Raw genomic sequence first — 16,320 nt, 5'->3', positions numbered from 1 at the left:
TTCACCCATTTTGCCCATTCTTCCTCTCCCCTCTAGCAACCATCAATTTGTTCTCTGTATGTATAGGTGTGATTCTGCTTTTGTTTGTGTATTTATTTGTTTCATTTTTTAGATTCTTTATGTAAGTGAAATCACACTTTGTCTTTCTGCTTTTTAAGAGCAGAGATATGGACTCCCAGAGGCACAAATTACTCTGCACTACTCTAACTCTGGTGACGACAAGCATATTCAAGAATAAGAATGATTTTATATTAAAATGTATACAGATCTTAGACCTAATTCATTTTGGCTAAAGGGTCTAATTGATGAAGTGAGCTTAGATGAATCTCTCCACCTCCTTGTATTCTATCATTGTTGAACATCTAATCCTTTGCAGTTATGTGCTGCCATGTAAAAACATGTGGTTACTGTTTTAACTTTCCTTGAAAGAGATATAATGTTGATATGGTCAGTAATTTGAACAAAGACCTGATTTGTTCTCTCCTGATTTCTGAGGTGGATGGCTTTCCATTTACTCACACTCTTACTGTTATTTATTAAAATCATGAATTTTTGTTCCTTTCATTCCCTTTACTTCTTGAACTAAGGTCCAGATTCTTGTTGTCATATCATCTTGTCCTCATACTAAGCAGAACTTTTTCAGAATACTTCTTATATTTAGCCTGTATCTATCCTCCAGTGAGAATTTCAGTTGAAGAGGGTGCACGTACCTTGTCATAGCTATGAAAGATGGTATGAATGACTGATTTATTTAGGTATCACTTTTCAGTGCCAAAAATCTCACTATCAGTAGTCTGACTAGTTGGAACTTTTATGGTAGCTGCATATTTCTAAGATTCTCAATGCATTTGGCACGTAATCTGCTCAATATGTAAGCCTAATGTGATTATAAAGCATAACAGATGGCTAATATACTGTTTATGTTTAAGTAGTATGGACTAAGAACAGGATTCTTACACTTGCTCTGTGGCCATAGAACACTCTAACTTCTTATGTCTCTCTTTTTATATATCTCTCATTTAGGCTACCGAGGACAGAAGGGAGAAAGAGGGGAGCCTGGAATTGGGCTTCCAGGAAGTCCGGGTCTTCCTGGGACTTCAGGTAATAGTGATATTATCTTCACAACACAAGAAAGCCTCTAAAAACAGGAACTGCACCTTCTTGCCCTTATGTGTTGCTACAGGTGAAGTTGAATGACCCATGTTGGTTGGAGTGAGGGAGGAAGAGCCATATGTGATCTGCATTCTCATGGGGGTCTTTTATTTCATTAGCTCCGGGTTTGCCAGGCTCACCAGGTGCCCCAGGGCCACAGGGCCCCCCAGGACCTAGTGGAAGATGTAATCCAGAAGATTGCCTCTATCCTGTGTCTCATGCTCGTCAGCGGACAGGTGGGAAATAAACACACCTGAGGAAGACTTGACATTGGAGCTATCTTAATACTCTCAAACCCTCATGATATGTGGGTGGCTTTTTTTTTTCATTTTGGTTTTTGGTAGGCCAGACATTAAAAGCACAATTGGAATCCTATTCCTATAGTAATTGGGATATCATCATTTTCATCTTTTCCCAAATTCATTCCATATGTTTTGCTTCACCATTACTATGATTTTTATTCAGGATCTTCTATGAAGTAAGCAAGCAAATCTTATCATTAATTCTTCTTCAAGATGAAATTACATCTTTTGAGTTAGTAGGCTGAGGGTGATGTATATTTTCTAATCTTATCAACTTGTCTTTGGCCTTTGATTTCTGAATTTTTAAGTTTCAGATTTAAAGATTTCTTGGAGTTTAAATTTACCATCATTGCTAAAGATTTCAACTTTTTCGACATAATGCATTGCTCCTGCTCAATGTTTTTGACTACTTTTATAGCTGAAGAATTCTTATACTATCCTATATCCATCCTGCTTATGCAGAGAAATAGATAGGCAATAAGAGCTTCACTTCATAACTCATTTTGGAAAAAACCCAGGAAGCTATTTTATCAGGGAACCCCAAACCCACCATAGCCAATGACTGAAATGATTTTGTTAATTCTGTATGAGCTCAGTTCAAAGTAGTCACCACTGGCATGAATATGTGCTGCATGAAAAGAGGAGAACAAAGTCCAATTGTATGACAGTTCCACAAGAAAAGCCCAATACTGCAGTCTCTTCACTGAGCTTCTCATTTGGAGGAACAGAAGGCAGTTTCTCCTAAGAGATATTTGATGGTGAAGGCATCAAGCTGTCTTTGGTACCTTTGAAGCTGAAATGGCCTAGCAAGGCCTTGGAGTCCTTGTATCCATTACTCTTCCAACTGGATAACTCTTCGGTTTTAAGACAAGAACTGGCTGGCCATCAGAACAAAGACTGGATTTGTAGCAATTGGGAAAGAAACTCCTTGATCTAGAAGATGACGGTGTGATGTCTGCACATGCATATTGAGGAGGGGAAGCCCAAAAGCTCTTATGGAGAAACATTATTCTCAAGAAGCTGCAGCAAGAGGTACAGGGAAGCCAAGGAAAGCCATGGGACATGCAAGTAGTGCTCAGACCAAAGAGTTAGCACTAACTTCAGGGGGAACAGACATGCAAAGACCGCATCCTCTGACAAGGAGCAAAGTACAGTGATCGCCAACCCAATTACTTACTAAAGTATTTTTATTGCCTAGCTATACATTATTCTGAGAGGTTGAAAACCACTGAACATTGGGCATGAGGATGCTGCTGAAATCTAAGCGGTGAGTGAGTGTGTGGCCCAGAGCCCTCCTGCCACAGAGATGAGGAAGCCCCACCTCTTCAAAGAGCAGTGCAAATTCTAGTTTGGCTAGAACAGGCTAGAATGGTTGCTTTTATCTGTTCATTGAAAAATGAATTTAGAGAGACAAGCCCACTGAGATTGGAACAAGCTGTGAACAGGGCTGTGTAGGGAGGCTTTTGTTGAAATGCACCCATGATTTGAACTGGTTTTCATTATAGATGAATGAACTGCTTGCTGGTCAGGTACTGTTTATACGGCTGTGCACACACACAACCTTTGAGTTATTTCATATTGAATTATGCTGTATATTTCAATTCCAGGTTTGTTTATTTTATTCTCTAAGGTTATCTTATTTATTTCAAATGTTTTTAACTTTAAATTGATTTTCTTCATTTTCTTTCCTGTGCAATACCTACAATGGTGCTGTGTTTTAGATGACACGATTAGAGTATACATATGCATTTTCTTAGTGAAATGATAAATTATCCCTCCCAGAAATGTACAGAGATCCAAAATCTGGTGCTATGTGTATATCTTGAGCTTTTAATTTGTTGAACTTTAATTTTTTGAATTTTCTGAAAGCTTACAACTCATTTGCCACTCCTTAATTTACTTGAACTTGTCATGAAGCTACACATTTTATATGTTTTCAAAGATTATTTTTTCACATTATTTGATAGGTTGTTTATCCTTTTGCCTCTTTGCTAACCCAGAAATACTTATTTTAGCATGTTCATGTTTTCATGAACTTTTTTGCTGATGGTGATCAATGTATTTTTTTCCTTGTTTTCTTTGAGTTTCACATAGCCATAAAGACTCAGTTCATTTTCTTGTTTTATAACTTCTGTTCATTTTAATTCCACAGAATATATCATGCATCCTTTCTCACAAATTGTATATTTAGGAACCTTTATTTTTCTAAATTCCATTAATGCTGGGTTGGTTTACTCCTATTCCAATAATTGGATTTATTCAGGTGATTTAAGGAGGATAGAGAATGTGATGTTATATGATGCATATTACACAGTAGAGCTCGTTGATTCAAGCTCATTTGTTATAACTGACTTAACCTACCTTTGGCATAAGTAGAAAAACAGGACGGAGTCCACATGCAACGAGCTCCTCTCACCCTACGTTACATTTACCCACCAACACCTGTTCTTGTCTCCCACAAGCAAGAGCAGTGAGAAAGGCTGGGCCCAGCTAACACAACACCAAACAAAATGGACATTCAGCAGTTGCCTAATTCCCTTAATATTAAGAAAGTGGATAATTAAGGCCTCAAAGTAGGGTGGGAAATCTTCTCCTACATAACGTGGTGGTTGCAAACTCTGTTGTATCATTTTATTCCATTCCAAAGCATTTGTTTACTTTCAGATAGATGTCAGTGGTGTCTACAGCAGGGAAGAAGAATTATCAAATTTCCTGAATTATCTCTTATTTGGATTCCAGAATAATTATAGGCCAGGATGACAATTAGTAATTAAAACTAGGTTTGCCCTATGTAAGTAGGTTTAGGTTCCAGTCTAACATTTTATACCAAGATCAATTAACACTTTCAGATAAAATTCTTTCTAAGCAAAGAACAAGATATGACTTCAATTAATATTCATAGCCTTTGGAATCTAAAGAAAAAGGAAGAATAATTCATGAGTTTGTTCATTGTTCTTTCCTACTGAATACATTAACCACTTCTTCCTAACTATAAGAGAAACACGCCAGTCTTAACCTTTGAAATTTCTATGTGATCACAGTAATTTAATTAATGATTTTAAAGTAATCCCATACATATCTCTATATTTCATGACACTGTTGAAATTATAAATTTTGTCACTTACAGAACTTAAGTAATTATCTTAAGATATGTTATAATAATGCCATTTAATGTTTGGATTATAAAATATTTTTTTATGAATATGTTTTAGGAGTTAAATAAGACTTAGCTTTTCTGCAGTCTTTCTCTTCTGTTGAGAAACTATGATATACCTCCTTTTGTCCACAAGATGGTGTTTAAAGAGATTTGAATCAGAAGAACTGAACAGACTTGCAGAAATACAAGGCTAGAAATAGTTTAGTGGACAACTAAATCAGACCCTTGCCTTTGCACTTATTTTATTTTTTTTACTTTTGTAAATAATTTCTTATCAATTTGTGTTTTGTTAATTTGTTTTGTTAATTTATGTTCTTCCTCATTTTAAGTATCTTTATGAAGAAGGCACAATAACCTGTGATTCCTTGGCTGTTTCCACTTTATTTCTTAAGTGGATTTATATACCTGGTTAACTTGCAACTTTACTATTGGTAACTTTAGTTTGTATACAACCCTCATATTTTAGTGATTAACATGAAAACACCTAAGTATTCATCCTACTTTTTTGACAGGATACTCTCTTTTGATGGACAAGTAAAAAGCACTTAGCTTATCTCAAGATGTAGACCACATTGTATAAAATTATACAAAATCTAAATCTCCATATTGTTCAAGATACTTAAAATTTTTAAATTTAAAAATTAGATTTGTACAATGTTTCTATTTTTCTAGAAATATATCATTATTTACAAAAGCAAGATAAGCATCACTATTTTTCAAATTACCATTATAATTTTCCTAACGGTGGTAATAATGCCCTGAGATTGAGAATTTCTAGTTTAAATTATATTCTTCAGTTTTTCTCAATGAATTCTCAGAATCATTTTGCAGATTGGTTCATTGCTTTTGTTCTTCATTTTTTTCACATTTGCCTGTGTTCATTTTCTTAAGACACATAAGTGTTTATTGTTCTTTCTTCCCAATGTTCTCTCTTAGTACTTTAGTACTGAGGGACATGCCCTTTATCTCAACCCCTTCTATCCTCTTTCCTCTCACAGAGACTACACAGGCTTCTCAGAGGAGGAAATGAAGGAAAGAATTGAATTTGTATCTTTTATGCCTCGGTATTTCTAAGTGACTTAGCCCATTGAAGTCATTGATTAGTTGGCTGGCAGTGGTAGCATTAATTCTATTAATTTTTAATCACTAGGAAACTCAGGAAACAAGACAAATGGATGTCTTCAGTTTTACTATGTTGGGTAGCTGGAGCTATAATCCAAACATTTTACTCAACAAAATCATGCCAGACTAACTGATCGATTTAAACTGAATGAAGAACCCATTGAGCACAGAGAAAATTCACTCAGACAAGCAGACCCAAAAGAGCAAGAACTTACCTCAAAGATAAGGCAGGTTTATAAAACCAAAGCCAGGTCTAAAAAATTTTGTGTTCAGATAATACAGTAATAAGTGATAGGTACATGGTACTACTCAAGGAGTTAGCTACTTGCTTTATGTATTTGTCAAAAGTGAATACTAATCAAGTAGGAGATTTCATTAAACTTATGCGGTATTTCAATAAGAATTAAGTTTATCAGAAAGGTGTGTGTAGTCTGACCATAATAAGCTTATGGATATAAAGATGCTAATTAATTTACATTTTTTAAATTTTGCTGTATTATTTAAAGTATATTGTAGGGATAAATATTTTTCAGTGTATTGATGTATTTAAATTCAGATTGATTTATGGCATATTTTATAACTATTTATTTTTAAAATGACATTTAAGGTGTATTTTTTCCCTATTTTGTTTGTTCTCTATCTTACCTCATCCAACTATTTAAGATTTCATTCGACATACTCAAGCTAAGTGGAATGGCACTAATTTTATTCTAAATCCCACTTGGATATAATGCTTTGAAGCCTTGATTCCTATATGTTCATGATACATAATGAGCTTTTTGCTTATCTTAGCAATAAAGGATCTGACCCTAAATCAGGGAATTCTAAGGTGTGGTTATTAACATCATTTCTACTCTTCACCACCTCACCACTTCTTGTGGCTGAAGCTCCACACTTCAGTTCCATTCTGGTAGGTCTCAACCACAAAGATGCCCCCAAAGCACTCGTATACCAAGCATGAGCCACACAGATGTCCAGGGAACCTGTAAACTGGACTATTGCAGGTTCATGTTTATACTGTGCTGGAAATTATGCTTTTGCTTGTCACAGGAATCAGTGCTTGGTTCACAATAATTAAGTTTATTACCCATTTCCCTGGGAGCTCATAAAAAGCCTGGTCTAATGATTGTGGATAAGGATTACAAGCAGAAACAAAAGTCAGAGAACGATCCATCCTTTGCAGCTTTTGTCCTACAAAAGTGATCACCTCACTAAAGTCATTTAAGACTCACTGGTATAGAGGGACCTGAGCAAGATAAGAAATATCACAGTTAATTCTCATAAATATAAGCTCTTATGTCATTAATGATAAGGCAATAAGAAACATAGCATGTTTCTTTAACAGAAATTGATTTTATCAAAATATGCCAGTGGATTTACATGTCTGCTTAGACTGGGAAATGATTTACATAGTTCTTAACTATTCTCATCTTCAGGTCCCCTTATTATATAATAAATTAACCAGGTGCTCTCTAAGGAATATTCTCAAGCCTTTTCTCAGACAGATTTTCAACTTGGAGGCTAATGACAAATTCAAATAAATCTTAAAAAGAAAAGTAGTTTCTTGGAGCCAGTTTCCCTCATTTGTTCTCTCTCTAGCTATTCTTAGAAAACTTGTTGGAATCAAGAGTAAGATGTGGAAGCATGTGAAGGAGAAAGGACAGATTGCCGTCTATTAAGACTAAAAATAATATGATCGTTCCCTTCTGATAACTGGATCTAACAAATATATTACACTTCCCCTCGCTAATCATTTAAAGAGCATTTGAGCATGTGTATTTACAGTCGTACCTTATAATGGTTAACAATTTTTACTTAATATTTACTGAACCATATGCACTTAATACCACCATCCCAGAACACAAACTCACTGAATACAATTAAGTACAACTGAAGAGTATTTTACTCAATTAAAAAAATACTTGGTCTATATTTATAGAGCACAAGTATTCTTTATTAAAAATATTTAAAACCACTTATGTCCATTGCAAAATTTATAAGTGGCAAAATCACTACTTTGCCAGTACTTTTTCTCATTAGTACTTTTTCACTTCTTTGGCCAGGGCTAACAGAAAAGGGGGATTTTCTTTATATTTGGTATGATTCTATGTATTTTTAGTTATCTTCTTCCTATATTAATTTTTAATTATAGATATTATATGTCAGAAACACTGTTGCAGCCAAAAAATCAAATAATACAGTCAGAGGTGATCTTCTAAAGCAGGGATTTACATCAGCTTATTTCAGATGGCAAATAAGTCAGATTTTAGTAATGTTGAAGAATAGCAATATTCATTTAGACAGCTTGACATATAAAGTGTCTATAATCAAATCAATCACATAATTGATATGACTACTCATTCATACTCTTCTGCTAGACAGAAGTCAATTATCCCAAACCATGCCAGTGAATTTTTGTGCTCACTCAACCTGGGAAGTGATTTCCATAGTTCTTAACCAACCTGTCAGATATTTGGGATGAAAATCATATCGTAATGCCATAGAAGCACTGACTAGAAATAAATAAGCAATCATTTGTCCTTGAGTAACATGCCAGTCTCTAACCAACCTTAATTATTCACAGACTCTTCTCTCAGAAAGTGCTTCATCCAACTTTTAAAAATACCTCAAAGATGTTTGGAAATATCTATTTTGCTAGAGAGAAAGATTTGGCTTAATTAAATATTTATCAACGCTCTTTCATTGAAGAGGATTTACTGGATGTTTTTCTTTGCAATTTCTCAGTCAAGTATTTACTGCTTCTGTAAACTATTTCACTTAACTGAATTTACAATGGATTGTTCCCACCATTTGGAATGTGCTGGTTTGCATAATCTATTTGTAAGTGGTTGTTTCCAATATAGCTTATGGTATCCGTGGAGCTTGTTCAGCCTTTTATATATCAAATTTGTAAAATAGTTAAATGAACTATTCTTTGAAATTTATTTTTTAAAAATTTTCTTATGAATACAATATTATAGAACTGGGAAACCTATTTATTTGCTTAATTTTTCTTTTGCTGTATTTGATTATGTCACTCCAGTTAAAATAAAACCATCTTTGTGAAAAGATAAAGCAATGCCTTTGCATTTATTTGGTTAGATGTTGCAGTACCTAAAAAGGTCTGCCATTTATATAAAGATCATTTTAAGTAGTTAGATATCTCTATTTCCAAAAATTATCCATTCCACATGAAGGAAAAACATCCTTCTCAATGTGTGTAAATGGCGCTCATTTTTGTAACCAAGTTGGAATCATATTCCTTAGCACAATTCATGCTCAAAGCACAGAACTAGATGCCATAAGCAGCTTTAAAGAAATCCAAATATGGGAGGGCGGGGAGTACCTGGATGGCTCACTTGGTAGAGCGTACGCTCTTGATCTCAGGGTCATGAGTTCAAGCCCCATGTTGGGTGTGGAGATTACTTAAATAAATAAATCTTTTTTTAAAAATTAAAAAGAATACAAATTATATAATGATTGATTTGGCCAAGCAAATAGGTCTAAAACTTTTAAATGTATAGCAAGTAAACACAAGAAAAAAATCGTATCAAAGACCCTATTAGGGCTCACTCCCCCTTGACTTGAGAGAACTGAATTCCATAAACTAACTGAAGATATTGACTGTTTTGAGCACTGTGCTATGCCCTTGGGAGAAGTTATTTGTATGCACTATGACATAAAATTAATATATTAAGTCTGATCAATAGTTCATAGAAATGTCGATAAAACAGCCCAGCAATATGACTATGTAAATAGTAATAAAGTGTTTCAGTGGTCGGGCAATACCTATTTATTGATAAGGATACAGTGTTTTAGCTGAGCTGTCATTATAAAATGTCTAAGAAAAATAGTGAAACATAAATCATTTTTGCAGCAGTGAAGTTCTGAATAGAAAGGAATTAACAGACCATTGAAATGAAAGCAGTGGTTCTTAACCTAGAAACCTATGAAGTCTGAAATAGTCTGCAAACATGTTTGTACATATGCACTCATGTGTTTTCTAGGGTGATGACCCCATAGCTTTCATTAAAATTTCAAAAAGTCCTTGAAGCTTTCCCCTATGGTAGCACACATACATACAAAGAACTTCTGTCACAGGGTAACACCCACTGAGGAACAAGAAGGGCTTTTTAATTTCTTTATAGAAAAAAAAAGCACTAATATAAACATGACTATGGAAATACCAGTAATTTAAAATTTTTCAGTGTTCCTAAGTTCAGTGACTTCTTTTCATTGAACATGATTAATCATAAGAAAACATGCAAGAGATTAAGAAACCATATTTATTTCTTCTTTGGTACACCAGGGATGTTACCTCAAACCTTGAAAATAAATAATCTCATTAAAACTTATGAATGACAGGATATTAAAATTCCTTTTTTGCTTCACATAGAAGAGCTAAGAAAAATTAATGGGTTTGGGATACAGTACAGTTCAACAAAAATCCAGGCTGACTACAAAAACCAACACGTGCCATTAGGAAATCATTGCGTGCGGCCCAGCATGCTCTTGCCACTGCCAAGGGGACACAATGATGGGCATTTTAAGCACCAGTTCTATTGACTACTATGAGGTTTCTTCCTAACTAGTCTGATAATCCTCTGTATAACCGAAACAGTAATCTGAGAACAACAGCTAAATAAAAAATGAAAATAACTACTACAGCTAAGGGAAACCAAACAGTCGTTCTTGTTTATTGGCACAAAGGCCCATGATGTGTCACATGTGTACAGCACACTAAAGTTCAACATCCTGGGAATAGGATTATAAATTTATTTAAAGGAAGGGTTTTAGGTTTTTGTTGTTTTTTCTTTTTTTCTTCTCTTTTTTTTTTTTTAATCTGATGACTCTCCTGTCTCCCCTCCAAGGGAAAAGGAAGAGCATTTATTGAATAGCACCATTGTTTTAAATCTGTCAAATAAGACATGTAATAACAATGAAGGTAATGCATTGTCGTCTTTTGCCTTGGCTTCGGTGGTGTTTCTCCTCCAAGCTCCTTTGCCAGACATGGTTTTTGCAGACAGCCATGCAGCACTAAGCTTTTCACTGGTCAGGCCCTTTGCTAAACGCCCGTTGCCCAGCCTGCATGGTGCAGGAGGCTGGCTCACAAAACCCAGGAGGGCCAGGAGGGCCTGGAGGACCAGGTACACCAGGAATTCCTGCCACCCCTGGGGGGCCTCGTTCACCATCCCGGCCATTCCTCCCGTAGCTGGCAGGACCAGGCTCACCTGAAACACAAATGATTGCATACATGAACAAGAGAGCCCCAATGGCTGTGAACTGGCCCAAGGCACTGGATTCCCTCCCCTAGCCCAGCAGGGTGCACAGAGGGCCTTAGTAAGTGCTTTTGGAAAGGAGGATGGAGACCGATGATGATGATGATGATGATGATGATGATGATAAACTTCCTCCACTGGACTTGGGTTTCTTAGAAATTAAAAATGGAAGGAGACCTCAGCATCTCTAGTATGTTGGCCTCTAGCCACATAGGTCTATTGAGCACTGAAATGTACTAAGCCATATTGGGATGAACTGTAAGTGCAAAACACACTGGGATTTTGAAAACTTGGTATAAATTTTTAAAATATATTTCATTAACAATTCTTGTTTTTATTACATAATAAAATGATAATATTTTGGACACCATGGGTTAAATAAACTATAATAAAACTAATTTCACCTGATTCTTTGCCTTTGTTAATGTGGCTACTAGCAGATTTAAAATTATGCACACAACTCTCCTTGTGGCTTGCATCATCCCTAATAGGTGATCAATCTCCAGGCAGGGAGTAAAAGTATAGCTCAGTGGTTAGAAGAACAAGATTTAAAGACAGGTCTTGCTCTGCCATTTGTGAATAGGGTGATGTTAGCAAGTCACTAACCTTTCAGTTTCTTCATCTACAAGACAGGATGATACCTTCCTTAAAACTAAATTCCATGCCTTGAAAGCATCTAATAAATAGGTGCTATTATAATCATTATCAGTGATTGATGTCTTAGAAGCCTATGTAAAGCACCTACAAAGGTCCCAGATGTTTTCCCATCAGGGGCTCACCCCTATGTGAACTTTTATGAGGGCCTAAGTGCCTAGGGAGCATTTTTTCCCGTTGTCATATTCAAAGGTTGTTTGATCACCCAGTGGAGCATATTCTCTGAGGCAGGGCACCCCATAATAGGAATTTAGGCTATTTACCCAACCCATCATACAAGCAGTGTTTCCATCCTATTAGCGTAAAGATGGCAGGAAGAAATTGATGTAAAACAACCTGTATGTGCCATGATGATATGGTTTTATAGAGATCCTCATCCCATCTCAGCCATCTTACCTCGGGCATTTAGCCAAAACACTGAACATGTTCAATTATATATTTGCTTAGATTTAGTTACTTTCCTTCTTTCTCAGTGGTTTTCTTTTTCTTTTCTATTTTAGTGGTCTTATTACACATGTCTTTTATTGGTCTTATTCTAATGGCCTACTCTTATTAAGTGGCCTTATTATATATATCTCACATACTTTTATAAGGAAGACAGAGATCCTAATTTATATATAAGATCTCATTCTTCCTGTTATGCCTACAATTAGATCCACACAAAGCAATAATATAGAACAAAGCATTAGTAAGTTTTAAGAGAATAATTATCTTTGATTCTATCCATCTCAAGTCTGTAGATAAGCAGAGATGTAAGTAATTTTCCCTTATTTATCCAATAAGCTTCTATTTAACTATATTAAGTTGTAATGAAGCATATGATTATATGTTTTCCTCTTAAAACAAGGCCCCTGAGGAAGTTTTTCCTTAATCAGCAGCACCTATAAATAAGCCTCTAGCAGAGCCTATTCAGGTCTCCTGACACAAGTGGGTTTTTTTTTTTTTTTTTAAGGTTTAAAAGGCCAGGGCAGCCCGGGTGGCTCAGTGGTTTAATGCCGCCTTCAGCTCAGGGCTGGATCCTGGAGATCCAGGATCGAGTCCCACGTCGGGCTCCCTGCATGGAGCCTGCTTCTCCCTTTACCTGTGTCTCTGCCTCTCTCTCTCTCGAATTAAAAAAAAAAAAAAAGATAGGCCAGATAAAGGTGCATATAAAGGGTAACTTTCATACACCTTATAAGCAGTAAGTTCTCATGGAGACACACCAGATCTGCCTTCACAAAATCAAATCAAGATGAAGAGGAGAAAATACCCAAAGGAGAGGTCACAAACCAAATGACCACAGAGGAGAAGTGGGTAATGTAGATCAGGGTGGGCAAACATGCAGTAGGTAACCCATGAGCCAACTCCTGTTTTTGTAAATAGTTTTATTAGAACAGAGCCATGATCATTTGTTTATGTATTGCCCACAGTTGCCTTTGTCCTACAAGGACAGAGCTGTATAATCCACAGAGCCCACAGGGCCCACGGATCCAAAAAATCTGGTCCTTTAAGGAGAAAGTTTCCTGACCCTTCTTAAGGTAGTAAAGAAACGGCCCTGGATTAAGAAATGCTGTGCTATCTTTAGGAGAAGAAAACTGATAATACAAGTATAATGAAAACTCCCAGGATGCCTGGATGGCTCATGAGATTCCTGGGTGGCTCAGTGGTTGAGCATCAGCTCAGGGTGTGATCCCAGGGTCCTGGGATGGAGCCCTCCAATGGGCTCCCTACGGGAAGCCTGCTTCTCCCTCTGCCTGTGTCTCTGCCTCTCTCTGTGTGTCTCTCATGAATAAATAAAAATAAAATCTTAAAAAAAAAAGAAAGAAAACTCCCATCAGTGTTAGGGAGGCAATAGAGAGGATGGAGGTCTGTGGCAAAGCAGAGAGTGGTTGTCTGCTCCAGCCAACAGCTGCCATGAGAGAAGATGGACAGTGCCTGCAGATAATTGTCAAGGAAAGCTGGAAGCTGCATTGTTGAATCTCTCAGTTTCTAAGTGTTAGCAACTATCTCAAATTTCTATTTAACATTTGTAGAGCCAGCCTCTTGCCTAAAACCTTAAATTTAGGAGAATTTATTCTCTACTACATAACAATATTAGAAAGCAGAAGGAAAACTTTTTATGTTTTCATATTTAGTTCCCTATTATCACATTCCAGGAGAGGCTTTTCACTTGCTGCATTTATTCCAGAAAGAGTTGATGAAGCCGTCCTGTATACCCACAATTTATTTTGTGTAAAGCACATCTAGCCCATTTCTCCTTTGGGCAAATACAGCTTTTGATGTTGTCATTGTTGTCATCCTCCTCATCATTCACACTTATTAAATGCTTCTGCTTTACAATGGCCATGAACTGTGCTCATTATTGATCCTATTTTCCTCTTCTGTGAACTGAGAGTTAAGAAGGCTAAATAATCGTCCATGGTCACACAGCTATAGGATGCTGCAGCTAGAAACAAGGGCCCTTCACCACTACCCCAACCTAACCCTATTTCCATACTCACTAATTAGCTAGTTTTGCGGAGGTGTGTGTATGTGTGATTGCGAGTGCGTGTGCCCACGTGTGTGGGTGGGAGGGTGTTTTTTGTTTAATTCTTTGGGCCTGAATTGACTAGGAAGTAAAAAGAGGCACAATAATCAAGTTAGTACTGATTCATCTGGAGCTCTATCATAACAAACCAATGATATTTTTTCTGAGGTTTTGTCCTGTACAAATGACCAGAGGGAAAAAACAGCTATCATGTAACATAGCATCAGTCTGGTGAGTCTAGACCCTGGGCATTTCATCTCAAATGTTCTTGTTATTGATTTAAGAGTGTAATTTTGGGGTGACGCTATGTCACAGTCCATTCAAGGAGTCCAGCAGTTGCTTTAGCGAATATCTATAAACTACCCTCCAACTCCTGAGAAAGCAGATCTGACGTGTTCTCATTCTGCCTCATGGGTATTTTAGCTGCACTAATTAACTGAAGACTACACAGTTTTCTGAAATTCAAGGACCTATAAAAACATTATTGCCAAACATGTTATTTTTTTTAAATGACTGTGTCATTCTCTGTATGAACACTAGAGGGTAGTCATGTTACATTGATGGAGGCCAGTCCAGCTGGACGGTTCTGAAGGATTTAATAGATGCCCAGAGTGAAAGGGACTGTGTATAAAGGCCTTAAACAAAAAACAACCTGCAAGTAATTTTCAGCATTAATTTGGTGATTTATCCATGGGTAATGTGAAATGTTTATATGTGCCAGGGACTTCCTTGCATTTCTCACCTTATGCTGTGCTTATTTTTGTGGTGTTTGTCAAAGCATACATGTCTAAGGAATTGGCATAAAGTGGTTTGTTTATATAAAATCCCAGTAGCCAAATAAAATAAATGCAGTGATGGAACTAGGATAAATGGCCACTGCTAAACTAGCCTAAACTGAGCATGCCCTTGGTTTGGGGCTTCTTGGGTTTTTTTCCACTCAATATTCACAAGCAAAGTTCACCTATGTGAAAATTTTGCAAAAGCAACCTAAATAGCCCAGTTGCCTAGTGTGACCCAGCACAAAGCCAGCTCTACCCTTCTCTCCTTGTCCAAGAAGCAAAAGCATGTCTGCTCATTCCTGGTAGTCACATCCATATGAGTCCCTAGTTAACTGGCTTCTTTCCTTCATGAGCTTGCACAGTGGAGATCAGGACCTATTATTAAACATTTTTCCTTAAAAATCCTCAGAGTACCAGGGAATTGGCCCCAAGTGGGCAAGTTTGGCGGTAGCAGGCGTAGAGTTTCTCTTAATGAGACAACCCAATCAAGCGATACTACAAAAGGCCTGTGGTAAGAAACTGAAGCTGGCGGGCGGGAAGGGGGGGGCGGGGGGTTGGGAGCATCTAAAGTCCCAGGTATCTAATGTGATCCACACTGTTCCATCAGCGAGGCAGAAAAGGAACCAAGGCACTAAATGGTTATGGGACATGCTGAAGTTATATGGCTAGAGTGGCAAAGACAAACTAATCACAGTACTAGACAGCCAGCTCATCATTTTGTCTACTGCATGAACCTGGACCTAGAAAGTATGAATATTTGCCTCTGTCACCTAATACCTGAGAGACCTTTGTCAGGGCAGGTGACCTTTGTAATATATGTGTCCTCTATTATAAACAGAGGAATACAAAATAATCATAGCTAAGTTTGCAAAATGCTGGCCATGCACCAAGCACCATTCTAAGTGTTTCACATGTATGGACACAGACCCTCCTAAATAACTCTAGAGGGTAGATGTGGTTATTAACCTTGTCATACCGAGGAGAAACTGAAGCACTAAGAGGTAAAGTAGCTGCAAATAAGGGAAAGAGCAGTTATTACACCCTGAAAGCCTGGCTCCACAGCCCATGCTTCTTAAATACCTACTCTGCCTACCTCCAGCTGTGAGAAACAAACTGGAAGACTTGTGGGAACTTTTCAGACGGCAGAGCACTATAGCCAAAATGATACAGTGTGGTTTAATAATGACCTATGGTCCATACTAACCAATGTATCATTACAACCCCAAGGGCCGCATAATACTTAACACTGAACATAATAATTAATGTATTAGTTACAGTTTTTTCAAATATATCAAGTATGTTTGCATCAGGAAGAACGAGCAAATGAACTTTTTCCATCCAGGAGGATTTAAGTCCTGAAGCAAAGTCC

The 16,320-nt window shown here is 36.9% G+C and overlaps 2 protein-coding genes across 3 annotated transcripts in view; one reads left to right on the top strand and one right to left on the bottom strand.

Moving 5' to 3' along the window:
* The window catches only part of COL19A1 (collagen type XIX alpha 1 chain), a 317,390-nt gene extending 308,603 nt beyond the window's left edge, over positions 1–8,787 (top strand). Inside the window, exons 51-54 of one of the 2 annotated variants that reach the window (XR_005990424.1) lie at positions 1,024–1,101; positions 1,272–2,486; positions 2,653–2,721; positions 5,610–8,787. Coding sequence is in view for 1 of the 2 variants with exons in the window: in XM_041772509.1 (XP_041628443.1) it covers positions 1,024–1,101; positions 1,272–1,399 (206 nt within the window). In the remaining variant the exon portion in view is untranslated. Of the gene's footprint in view, positions 1–1,023; positions 1,102–1,271 lie in introns of both variants that reach the window. The other variant, XM_041772509.1, reaches the window with a different exon arrangement.
* A 1,992-nt stretch (positions 8,788–10,779) lies between these two features.
* Positions 10,780–16,320, bottom strand: part of COL9A1 (collagen type IX alpha 1 chain) — an 88,367-nt gene continuing 82,826 nt past the window's right edge. Inside the window, exon 38 of the mRNA XM_041766696.1 lies at positions 10,780–10,964. Within this exon, the coding sequence (XP_041622630.1) occupies positions 10,780–10,964 (185 nt within the window). The remainder of the gene's footprint in view (positions 10,965–16,320) is intronic.

This window comes from Vulpes lagopus, chromosome 1 (genome assembly GCF_018345385.1).
Source record: "Vulpes lagopus strain Blue_001 chromosome 1, ASM1834538v1, whole genome shotgun sequence".
Classification (NCBI taxonomy): domain Eukaryota; kingdom Metazoa; phylum Chordata; class Mammalia; order Carnivora; family Canidae; genus Vulpes; species Vulpes lagopus.
Note: the sequence above shows the minus strand (reverse complement) of the source record. Positions and strands in the feature narration are given on the sequence as shown.